The 13,203-nt window shown below is 37.9% G+C and overlaps 1 protein-coding gene across 2 annotated transcripts in view; it reads right to left on the bottom strand.

Annotated features, from left to right (window-relative positions):
• Positions 1-2,460: 2,460 nt before the first annotated feature.
• The window catches only part of gwl (serine/threonine-protein kinase greatwall), a 40,345-nt gene continuing 29,602 nt past the window's right edge, over positions 2,461-13,203 (bottom strand). The window contains exons 11-15 of one of the 2 annotated variants that reach the window (XM_070081550.1): positions 12,908-13,060; positions 12,214-12,367; positions 8,821-8,934; positions 4,590-4,802; positions 2,461-2,967 (exon numbers count right to left, since the gene is read on the bottom strand). In XM_070081550.1, coding sequence (XP_069937651.1) covers positions 2,921-2,967; positions 4,590-4,802; positions 8,821-8,934; positions 12,214-12,367; positions 12,908-13,060 — 681 coding nt within the window. In that variant the 3' untranslated portion in view covers positions 2,461-2,920. The remainder of the gene's footprint in view (positions 2,968-4,589; positions 4,803-8,820; positions 8,935-12,213; positions 12,368-12,907; positions 13,061-13,203) is intronic. The other variant, XM_070081551.1, reaches the window with a different exon arrangement.

Genomic DNA, 13,203 nt, shown 5'->3' with positions numbered 1-13,203 from the left:
ATCCCGGCCGGGGGTATGGTTAATTTTGTTGAACTATGGTATGGGGCAGAATGACGGTACCACTACAAGAATTGAGGGAATGATGCTTTTCAATAGTTACAGGAACAGTATCGATATCGGAAAGACGAGAAAGCTCATGAGCCTGGGTAGCATTCTGTACAGTGACAATGCGCATACCGCTCTTAAGAGCATGAAAAGAAATATCTTTACCAACATGGCGTAGGAGTGCCTTGCCAATACTGTGGTCAGAAAGATAGGCAGTAGAGGAAGTCGGTCGTAAAGTGAAGAATTTAGTCCATTGTGCAGTCTGAAACTGAGCGTGGGAAGGTAGTGAAGGACGTGTCGATCTTTTCTGAGAAGAACGAGAAGGTGGAGAAGTATCACCAGCAGGTAATTGTCGTTGTCGTTTAGGCGTGGGACCAGAGTTGGTCTGACATGGAACGGGCCAGCGATTTGAAAATTGCCGCACCGTAGAGGGAGAGGCCGGAAGCATAGTCAGAGGAGAGCGAAGGTCAGATAAATCGAAGGAGCCAGTCGAGGCCTCAGTACCTGAAGCGGGTGAGGAAACAGCACCGGCAAGAGGTACAGAGGCATGAGGAGTGTCCGAAGAGTGGTCCAAAGACGAGGCGGGGTCAGAACGGGGTGCGGTATCAAGAAGGGGCCCGGGGGTAGCAGGTTCATGGACTAGGGCTGCCATGGTTAGGTTACTTCTTTCTTTTTGTTTTTAAGAAAAAAAAAGAAAGAAGAAAAGAAAATAAAAATAAAAAAAAGAATAAAAAAAGGGGGGACCAGGGAGGGATAGTTCCTAGGAGGAATGAAAGGGCCAGAAATCTCCCTCCGCTCCCAAGAGGACCTCAGCACCGCAAGTAGCGCAGATGCAGCATGGAACCCGTGCCATACCCTACCCATCATGCCAGTAAACCGGCAATCCGGGATAGCAACCTCACATCTGCCGAGCTACCTCGGTGGACAAAAGAGAGGGTGGCCGGAAATCCGCCACAAAGCATACCTCCTTCGGCCACCACCCCCGGAATCCGAAAGGTGACTTCCAGAGATACACCCGTCGCCCGAGAGACACCCAAAGCCACCCTCCGGGATACCGGAGAGGGATCAGGACATCCCCAGGCAATCCAGATTCCAAGGCAAACTACGCCACCGCCAAGAACCTCAACGGAATGGGATGGACCCCGGTACCCTTTCCCCTACCTAGGAACTAGCGTGCCTGTGGGAAAAAAAAAAAAAAAAAAAAAAAAGGCCAAAAAGGAAAGGAAAAAGGGGAGGATGGAGAGGAGGAGGAGGAAAGGAAAAAGGGGAGGATGGGATAGGGAACGGGGGATTGGGGGGTAATTAGGTTCGGTCTGAGGAAGTAGACCGACAGGTCTAATTCCTCAGACCAAGAGCCTCTTCACCACGCCAAGGAGCCCCCCTTGAAGAGGCTCTTCATCATAACAAATTCAATTCTCACAGAAAAGAATTCTTCCTCTGTAATTTATGAGTGTTGTAAAAGGTGACATAAATGTTGAGAGCAAGGGTCTGGTAACCCCTTCTCTTTTATAAATTACCCAATTTAAAAAGAAAATTTTTTGTTTTTCTTTTTAGGTCACCCTGCGTTGGTGGAATATGGCCAGTTCATTGAAAAAAAAAATTCAGATGTGTAGAAGAGCATTTTGTTGTTATTATTTTCATAAAAAACAGCCAAACTTCTCAACAAACTGTTAGTGAGTCAAATTGTTGGAGTCCACAGCTATGTTGTGACTGAAGTCATTGAACATTTGAGTCGAGGCTGCTAACAACAATCACAATGTGGAGCATTTTTTTTGTAACCTATTTGGTTTTTGTGTTTCATTGGCAGCTGTTACATTATGAATGATATCTACAACTGTTATTGATAAGTATTGCAATTAGAAGGGAAAGACAGTATAATTAAAAGAAATTACCAGTAGTGACTCACTTTTTACCTGGAAGACACATTCAGCTGGGAGATGAAGGGAATGAGAGAGAGTGTAGGTTTTCTCGATTCAAAGTAGGATGAGCATCAGTTGAGGATGATGAATGCTCTGGTCATCCATCACCATCAAAAACAGATGGCAACATTTATAGTGAGGAAGGCCAGTTAAAAAATATATATGTATATGCATTATTATTATTATAATCAAAAAGAAGCGCTAAGCCACAAGGACTATACAGTATGTATATGCAAATACTAATAATACCGCAATAATCAATGGACTTAATAGTGAATAAACCCACTATTGCCTGGGTAAATACTTAAACCAAAGTAGGCAAATGATCAATATATCTTAGATGATCTTTAATGGTTGATTTGAAACACAGAATTTTTAAAATTTATTATGTTTAGAGTTGGGTGAAAACATTTAAAAGGACAATTTTTTCTCAAATATTTGATACAGGTACATGTATTAAAGTTTTGATTTGATACTATATATCAGATAGTTATTATATTCTATATTCTTAATAAAACATACAGTTATGGAAAAGTATACCTAACCAATGCACGATACCAAAAATTTAAAACAATGGAGAATTACTTCCTCTTATTATTACAAATGTGGAATAAGATACATTAAAACAATGCAAGCTTACTGTATTTTTAGCTATCAAACATAATGTAAAAGCTTTTCATAGTGATATAATGTGGAACAAAAAAAAACTGTGAGGGATTATCCTCATGACATTGTCAACAACTTTCAACGCTATTCCTGTGATATGCTGCTGATGCTGATCACAATTACGGACGGATTTTGCACGGAGAACACCTTGCTTCACAAACTGATGTGCTGCCGATGCTGATCACATTTGTGGATGGATTTTTCACCAGAGAACACCTTGCTTCACAAATTGATGTGCCGCTTATGCTGATCACAGTTAAGGATGGATTTTACTCAGAGAACAGTTTACTTCACAAATCGAAGTTGGACACGGTGAGGTGCTGGATGTTGTTACGAGCTGAAAGTTTTATACAAGATATTTTTTTTTATCTATTAATAAATTACTGTATATGAGGTTATTTTTTTATAACCATGATAATTAGCAGGTCCTTGGTAGTAGGATGGTAGACAGCAACCACAAAGAGAGGTACTACTGTTCTGCCAAGCAAGTGTGAAGTGGAAACCTGTAATTGTTTTACATTATGGTAGGATTGCTGGTGTCTTTTTTCTGTCTCATAAACACACGGGATAAAGGGTATATTTTGCTACATCTACTTATACTTAGGTCACACTACACATGCATGCACATACATTTATATACACACCCATCTAGATTTTCTTCTATTTTCTTAATAATGCTTCTTCTTCCTTATTTCTGCTTATCTCCATAGGGAAGCAGAAAAGAATTCTTCTTCCATAAGCCATGCAAGTCGTAAGAGGTGACTAAAATGCTGGGAGCGAGGGGATAGTAACCTCTTCTCCTGTATAAATTACTAAATTTAAAATGAAAAACTTTTGTTTTTCTTTTTAGGTCACCCTGCCTTGGTGGGATATGGCCAGTTTATTGAGAGAGAGAAAAAAAAAGTGTAACACTAGAACGTTTTATTAAAAAATATTTTGCCAACGTGAAGCTTTACCCATCCAAAAATTGGATTGATAAAGCTTCTTTGTCATTAGCATGAAAATTCTGCCTACACTTCACCATCCACAATGAATAAAAAATTTAAATTATGCTTCAAATCTCTATCACTCATGGCTTCTCATCCAGCATCTAGCTACTTTCACTCTTAACAAACCCATTTGCTTTCTCAGTTTTCTAACCTTATTTATCTCTCTCCAAAACTATTTACTGACAAAAACTCACTTTTTCATTTTTGTTTCTGCATTTCTTCACCACTAACTTAAATATATTGTTTCTTTTCTATATATCAGGTATATCAGTTTGACATTGTAAAATCATATCACATGCCAACCTTTCACTCATGATAACCATTCTAGAAACATAAAAATAGAGAACTCTTGTCTCACCATTCTACCAACAATATCTCTTTCCTCAACCACCTATTTGCCTATAATCACAGCAAACTTCTGCTATGGACTCTGATGCTGTATTCTAAAATCCATACAACACCTTTATGATATTACCTCAATTACTTTCCATCGCAACAGTCAGTCTTTCCCCAACAACTGCTTCTTACGTCTTGCTAATAATCTTTGTCTATTATTAATTTACTTTGACATTTTTTTTTTCCAAGATACCGGTCCTTTCCCACTGAGGCAGGGTGACCCAAAGTTAGTAATTTAAACAGAAAGGGCTACTAGCCTCTTGCTCCAGAGTTTCAGTCACCTCTAACGACATACATGGCTTACACAGGAAGAATTATTTTCCACTTCCCCACAGAGTTTTACTTTATCATCTACTGACATTCTTCTCATATTCTACCTTCCACTATTTATACTCCAGCTACCAATAAGGAAAAATAAAGACTTTAGTACTCTTCTAAAAACATGTACAGTACTGTATCTGCAAAGACCTACCCATTAACCTTAGCCAATAGCAAAAATAAAAAGCCAGCACATGAAAGACAAAATATTCAGTGCAATAACAAGCAAATGCCTTATCAACTATGATAAACTTACCTTCAAAATAGGTGGTATCCATGGCATCATCTGGTTGAGGGACAAATGGGGCTGGCATATCCCTCAAGTTGGGTAAATTGATGCAATGAAATAAGGAGCTTGATTTGATCAATTCAAAGTCTGCCCGTACTTTTGGATCAAAGGCCAAGAGCTTGTCTATTGTCTTGATAGCAGCTTCAGATAATGCCTCATCACCCTCTGGCCAGGGAATGTCTAGAATGATACACCAGGAATATTAAAGTTACAGGCCAACTTGTTGAAAAAAAAAACTTCTGTTCTTGCAAAATAAAAGATTTTATTTACAAAGTTTTTTTTTTTCAACAAGTCGGCCGTCTCCCACCGAGGCAGGGTGACCCAAAAAAGAAAGAAAATCCCCAAAATGAAAATACTTTCATCATCATTCAACACTTTCACCACACTCACACACAGGGCCGGATTAAGAAATCTCCGGGCCCTAGGCTATTCAGATTGGCGGGGCCCCTTTGAGTTACGGGTAAGCGAATTGACCCCTTCCAGCTTGGGGCTGGGGGGGGGGTCGGTGTGAGCCTGTTTAAGATCTAATTAAATACATTCTGGCTATTTAGATTAAATTTAAAAGGAAAGTACATCAAGACAACCAAAACCATTTACCAACAGCCATTATAACTATCTTGTTAAATCATGCATTTTAAAGAGAATAAACTCAAGACAGCATAGTACAGTGGACCCTCAACCAGCGATATTAATCCGTTCCTGAGAGCTCATCGTTAATCAAAATAATTGTTAGTCAAGTTAATTTTCCCCATAAGAAATAATGGAAATCAAATTAATCCGTGCAAGACACCCCAAAGTATTGAAAAAAAAAAATTTTACCACATGAAATATTAATTTTAATACACACTAACTGAAGAAGACATGCACAGTTACATGACACTTACCTTTATTGAAGATCTGGTGATGATTGATGGCAAAATCATCAATTATATTCTGAAAATCAATATTTCTTGTTAGATCAGACTCAATGGTCAACAAGGCTAGGTTACACAATTTGTCTTGGCTCATTGTTGAACGGAGCTGGTTTTTCACTCTTTTCAAAACAGAAAATGAACGTTCTCCTTCACAGTTAGTAGCTGGAAGTGTTAGGTAAAGGCGATACACTATGTCAACATTAGGGAAGGTTTCTGAGATACCTGCATTTCTTAAATGTTTCAAAGCAGCTGAGGGCGCACATTTTTCAGGTGGAGCTTTAATCTGATTCATATACCCAGAAAAATGAACTATTTCTTCAACAAATGTGTCCTGAACATCTGCTGAAAGGTGTTGTTGCAACTTTAATGCAGCTTCTCTCAATTCTGCATCTGGCATAGTAGTAATTTTGAACAGAAATCCAAACTTGTCATTGAGATTCTGGCAGATTTCTTTTCTTTTCACCAATTCTGTAATCAGTGAATCCAGAATGACGAAGTATGTAGCTGTCTTACATTTCTGCCTTGGTAGCAACACAATTTCATTGTCTGGCTCTTCAAAATTGCGTTTCCTCTTGCTTGACCGCTGATGATCAGCCCGGTAACTATAGTCTTTCACCAGCAGTTTAGCTTTCTCTTCAAACATTTCAAAAGCTTCATCATTGCAAAGTGAGCTTACAAATTCCACTAAGCCTGCATAGAGGTTAGCACAAGTGGCCATTTCAATTTCAATTTTCTGAAGTGTCTTGTTCGTGGCATTTAACCGTTCCAGTATACAGTCCCAAAGCACACAGAGTAAGGCCAATTCAAAATCTTCCAATTTTGATGCTAAGCTGGCTGCTTCGCTTCTTGTAGTTGCTGTCTGGTCTTCATCCTCTGCTATTTGGATCAAAGCAGAACATATTTCAGCAAAGCTGTTTTTCAAAGCATGTGTTGCATCATGCTGCGCTGAGAGCATACCATCCATGATCTTTTCACAGTTTCTGAATTTGCAAGCTTCCTATAAAACATAGATGACTTTAAACGACGACGACTTCCATCATCATAAATCCTTGCTGATTTCCTAAAGTCAATGTTCAGAGTTTGACTGAAGTTTTCTGCAATGAAAGCATTACGTAGAGAATCTGGGATTACATTTAAGACAAATCCTGTGGATGAAATGTCCGTTGAGACATTGAGAGGAGACACAAAAGAAGTAGATGCTGGCTGAGAAATAATGGAGGGAGGGCTTCCTGTATGATCTGACGTATCTGCAGATTCAACTGTACAGGTAACATCAGAAACTGTTTTCGCGAGCATGTCTGTGATCTTTCTGCAGCTTCCTACATCTTTCTTTTTCTGTTCTTCTTCTTGAATTTTCTTCTTTCTTTTCTGTGACCCACTCGCATAAGAACGTCCAACATCACGTTCACGAGATCCCATAATGAGGATGTATCACTGTCTGTAATCATGCAAATACAAATTTTTCATTATCAATTATTATTACTTTTTTAATTATTATTAATTTTTTTTTCTGTCAATTGGGGGGATATGGCCCTTGTAGCCCCCTTTCCTCTGGCTGTGCATCTAAAAATTCAAAACGTTACCAGAAAGGAGTCATATGCAGAACTTTTACCATAGATTAGGTTAGTGATTTGGGCTACGAATATTTTACTAATTCATCCTCCTTGATCTCCAATTTACTTAAACAGAAATCATACTGAGTCCAAGAACAATGGTATTTATATTACCATTTTCATAACTAAACTAATCATTATGTTTTGCATAATATATGGCCTACCACCATAGATAAGGACATGAGAATTAAAAAATGCAGGGACAATTTTCAGTTTCACCCAACCAACGATTTTCTGATGTGGCTTATGTGTTTCTGGGGAAATATGTAGTAAATTAATTGATGTTCTACATCACTTCCGTCACAACTTGAAAACTAAGCATTTGCGACAGAAGTGATGTAGAACATCAATCAATTGAGATCTGTTATTGAAATGATAAAGACTTAAAGACAGGACAAAGTGCTTTTGAAACCTACAAACGGAAGTCAGTTTGCGTGTTTAGGCTTTTCTTTATAGTATTTTTACCAAAAATGCGTCTTTACTGGTCCATGCGTCTTTACTGGTCAAGTAACCCTATCAGGTACCTCCCTTAACATTTAGAGGCGAAAACAAACATTTATCCATACACATCAATGTCTATCAACAACACTTCAGTTAATTTGTCACAGTACAAGTCTAGATAACGTGTAATTACTACAGAAAATTGGAGAGGAATCTCCCATACTCAGCCATTAGCGGGAAAACACAGCTGTTCTGATGTAAACAAAGGCGGGTTGAGTGTTGCCATCTATGGTTAGGTTTATTTATTTTTATTTTATTTTATTTCATTATTTATTTTTGTTTTGATTAATTTTTAAAAATCAATTTTATTCTCCAAACACTTGAACTTTTTAGGTAGGGACCCCTTTGGACTTGCACCATGTGCGCAGTCTTGGATGAGCCCCTGAACCCCTTGGACCGCGGGGCCCCCAAATGCACGGGGCCCTAGGCAAATGCCTAGTTTGCCTATGCGGTAATCCGGCCCTGGTCACACATTATCACTGTTTTTGCAGAGGTGCTCAGAAAACAACAGTTTAGAAGCATATAAAGATAGACAACAAACTGCCAATACTTCAATAATATATTCCCACAAACATGTATCATAGGCAACACTGTACTATGAAGACTTATCAAATATATAACATTTTTAAAATGTTTAAAAAAATGTTCAAAAGGCAAAAATGATGACAATCTGCAGAAACCTTAAGGAACAAAAAACATTATTAGTTTAGAAGAAACTCCAATTACATTTACAAAAAAAAAAGTTTTGTAAGACTTAAATCCACTTTATATTTAGAGATAATATTTTCTGAAGGGATTCTGGTAAGCTGATTAGCTGGACATGAGTCCTGGAGGTGGGAAATACAATGCCTGCACTCAAAAGGACGGGTTTGAGATATTTGCTGTTTAAAGGGACATATAAACTATCGTATCTGCGCACCTCTGCCAAGACAGTAATACCATAAATGATGGTGAAAGTGTTTCTTTATCGGGTCACCCTCCATTGGTGGGAGACGGCCAGTGTGTTAAAAAAAGAAATTCGTTTTTAACACCAGAGTGGCATACAGAAACAATATCTAAATGTACATAAATTAATCTTGTAAATGTTATTTGCACTACTGCACTATTTGTTTAATTAATAAATTCAGTAAAAGAATTAATATACTAAACACTATCTCAAAGTGATGTTACCTCGGTGAAGAATGTTATGAAACACAGCCTCAGGAGTTTCATCATTAAAAGGTGGAACACCAGTCATAAACTCAAAAAGACATACTCCCAGAGCCCACCAGTCTACCGGTGGCCCTGAAAGTCAGCAAAAAATAAGAAACAAAGAAAAGATAATAAGTTAAACAACTGATGTACAAAAAATATTAAAGAAATTAACATGAGAGAAAATGCACAAAAATGTATTTCCAAAGATTAGAAAATTTATAGCCCAGTAAGCTATTTCTTAAAGGTAGTAGGTTGGTAGACAGCAACCACCCAGGGAGGTACTACTGTCCTGCCAAGTGAGTGTAAAACGAAAGCCTGTAATTGTTTTACATGATGGTAGGATTGCTGATGTCTTTTTGTCTGTCTCATAAATATGCAAGATTACAGGTATGTCTTGCTACTTCTACTTACACTTAGGTCACACTACACATACATGTACACATTTATTTATACACACTCATCTGAGTTTTCTTTGATTTTATCTTAATAGTTCTTGGTCTTATTACTTTTCCTTTTATATCCATGGGGAAGAGGAATAAGAATATTTCCTCCGTAAGCCATGCGTGTTGTAAAAGTCAACTAAAATGTCGGGAACAATGGGCTAGTAACCCCTTTTCCTGTAAAAGGAGAGCAGATGATAGAGTGGGAGAGGCACTGTCAAGAAATTTTAATGAAAATAAGAAAAAAATTTTGAGTGAGTTAAACAAGTTAAGAAAGCCTAGGGAAAGTATGGATTTGTCAGTTAAAAACAGAGTAGGGGAGTTAGTAGATGGTATTAGGTAGATGGCGAAAATATTTTGAGGAACTTTTAAATGTTAAGGAAGAAAGAGAGGCAGTAATTTCATGCACTGGTCTGGGAGGTATACCATCTTTTAGGAGTGAAGAAGAGCAGAATGTAAGTGTGGGGGAGGTACGTGAGGCATTACGTAGAATGAAAGGGGGTAAAGCAGCTGGAACTGATGGGATCATGACAGAAATGTTAAAAGCAGGGGGGGATATAGTGTTGGAGTGGTTTGTACTTTTTTTTTAATAAATGTATGAAAGAGGGGAAGGTACCTAGGGATTGGCGGAGAGCATGTATAGTCCCTTTATATAAAGGGAAAGCGGACAAAAGAGACTGTAAAAATTATAGAGGAATAAGTTTACTGAGTATACCAGGAAAAGTGTACGCTAGGGTTATAATTGAAAGAATTAGAGGTAAGACAGAATGTAGAATTGCGGATGAGCAAGGAGGTTTCAGAGTGGGTAGGGGATGTGTAGATCAAGTGTTTACATTGAAGCATATATGTGAACAGTATATAGATAAAGGTAGCGAAGTTTTTTTTTTAAAACAGTGATAATGTGCGAGTGTGGTAAAAGTGTTGAATGATGATGAAAATATTTTCTTTTTGGGGATTTTCTTTCTTTTTTGGGTCACCCTGCCTCGGTGGGAGACGGCCGACATGTTGGGAAAAAAAAAAACCCTACTTATTACTTATCTGATGCTATTAGGCAATAATCACCATCTTCCCATTGGCCATCTCCCACCGAGGCAGGGTGACCCAAAAAAGAAAAACTTTCACCATCATTCAACACTTTCACCATCTGGGTGCAGATACCCAAATGTGACAGTTTAAATGTCACTCCAAACATCTTCCTATTTTTGTTTTTTTCATCAAACAGGCTGTATCCCACCAAAGCAGGGTGACCCAAAAAGAAAAAAAAAAGTGTCTCTTTTTAAATTTAGTAATGTATACAAGAGAAGGGGTTACTAGCCTCTTGTTCCCGGCATAGCTTACAGAGGAAGAATTCTGTTCCACTTCCCCATGGACCATCTTCCTATTTTTTTTTAACATGTCGGTTGTTTCCAACCAAGGCAGGGTGACCCAAAAAGAAAGAAAAACTTTTATTATCATTCAACACTTTCATCATCACTCATACATAATCACTGTCTTTGAAGAGGTACCGAGATGCGACAGTTCAGATGTCCCTCCAAACTGCCAATATCCCCAACCCCTCCTTTAAAGTGCAGGCATTGTACTTCCCATTTCCAGGACTCAATGCCGGCTAACAGGTTTCCCTGAATCCTTCCACAAAATATTAACCTGCTCACACTCCAACAACTCGTCAGGTCCCAAAAACCATTTGTCTCCATTCATTCTTATCTAACATGCTCATACACACACTTGCTGGAAGTCCAAGCCCCTCCCCACAAAACCTCCCTCACCCCTTCCCTCCAACCTTTTCAGGGCCAACCCCTACCCTGCCTTCCTTCCCCAACAAATTTATATACTTTCCCAGTCATTCTACTTTGTTCTATTCTTTCTAAATGACCAAACCATCTCAACAGCCCCCCACCCCCCTCTTCAGCTCTCTGACTAATACTTTTACTAACTCCTCGCCTCCTCCTAATTTCCACACTACAAATTCTCTGCATAATATTTACACCACACATTGCCCTTAGGAATATAATTATTAATACCCAAAGAAAATAGGGCATCATAATTTCAAGGTGTTATTATTAAAAATTAAATGTTCATAACAGATTGGTTGGTCAATGAGAATAGGAAGTGATGATTACCTATATGTGATGCACTAAATCTGTGTGTAAGTCAGTGGAAGTGTTGGAAGCTCTATCCTCCATCTGGTGAAGAATCTGACACATGTGCAATATCTGGGTATCTGTATTTGTATATGTTTCCCCATCCAGTGGCTTTATCAATACAAGGACATAATGTGAAGACTAGAGCTATATACAGAAGATGAGGCAATCAGTCCTTCTTCACCAACTCCAAGGCTGAGAGACTGATTACCTAATCTTCTGTATATGTTCTTGTATTGTACTGATAAAGCCATTGGATGGCAAAAGTCTACAAATAAAGATACCCAGATGTTGTACATGTGTCTAATTTATCTGGTCAGTATTGTATACTAGTCATGCACAATAATAATGGTCTTTTATTACTACACAGGTAAAAGTCACTTTGTGATGAAACACAATACAAGTGTTTACTCTCAGTGTATTCTAATCACTGAAGGAAAGATACCTGCTATGTCAATTCCCTGACCTTATTTCTAATTTCGAGTTACCAATCTTTCACTATGAAGCTGTACTTTTTCTCTACTACCACTATTTCTTTTATTGTGTGAACATTAATGTACTATCTAAATTTTACATTATATGAGAATATCAAGGATCAAACTACCCTTCAATATTTTTCCTGATATCTTCAATCTACAATACTTCAAGAATGTCTGTAGAGATAGATTTTAACAGAAGCTGATATTTATTTATTTCATCTGACACTATTTTAATGAATTTGTAAATGTCTGTAAATTTGCAACAACAAAAAAAATACTTGTTACACATTTAATGACTGATGAACCAACCATGGCCGAGATGTAACAGAAGCTCTGGTGCTAAATAATCTGGAGTACCCAGGATGCGAGATTCAGAGCGAGATGGTTGTGCTCCTCTCCTGACACTTTTTGGGGCTCGTAGCGGTGTCTGGCCAAACTCTTGCAGTGGTGTGCTAGGCACACTCTGTAAATATAATAATTTTTATTATAAAAATTCCCAGCTTGAACAAATATATAAATCAGGGGCTCTTGGCTGCTATAAAAACTGCATGGGTGCTGAGAAAGCTAGCCACCAACAAGACAAACAGAACTTGTTGTAAAAATGGTCTATACCATTCATCTTTATTTTTGAGTAACCCATAGCATATACAAACTTATATTTATTAATGAGTTGTAAACAAAGGACAACAAACATAGGGCCAAGAGAAGCCCTGGAATGCACTCAGTATTTTTTTCAATACTAAAAAGAAATCCATGTATATTATGGTTGTAACCAAAATTTACTAATTAATGGAAGATGCCTAATGGTAAACAGACTTTTATTTCATAGAAAAAATGTCAAAAATAAAAAGTAATATTTAGAAACATTAAGATCATCACTTGTATTATATCTATAAAATTATACGATTAAATAATCAGAGGAGTAATTAGCAAGTACCACTGCAAACAATATACACAGCAGGTTAGCTGTTTGCACAACTGACTTACAAATACTTAAACTCACAGGTATTCTAGCTGGGGTATGGTAACTAAAGAATCGCTGTGAATGTTGGCTGTGTGATGACACACTAACAGGAGTGCCAGGGTAATCCTTACAACCAATCTCCCTCTCCGAAACATCACTGCTCAAGTCACTTTCACTGTACCATCTGACTGGCTGCAGCATCAAATTTGATTACTGTATTTAAAAAGCACATCAAAATGAGTAGAAATATTCACAACTGTAGATGAAACCAGATGATAAAAGCTAGATCAACCAGGCTGTGATAGATATATGGGTCAGTGGGCCACCAGCAATAA

The sequence above is a fragment of the Cherax quadricarinatus genome, unplaced genomic scaffold (genome assembly GCF_038502225.1).
Source record: "Cherax quadricarinatus isolate ZL_2023a unplaced genomic scaffold, ASM3850222v1 Contig3075, whole genome shotgun sequence".
In the NCBI taxonomy this organism is placed as follows: Eukaryota; Metazoa; Arthropoda; class Malacostraca; order Decapoda; family Parastacidae; genus Cherax; species Cherax quadricarinatus.
Note: the sequence above shows the minus strand (reverse complement) of the source record. Positions and strands in the feature narration are given on the sequence as shown.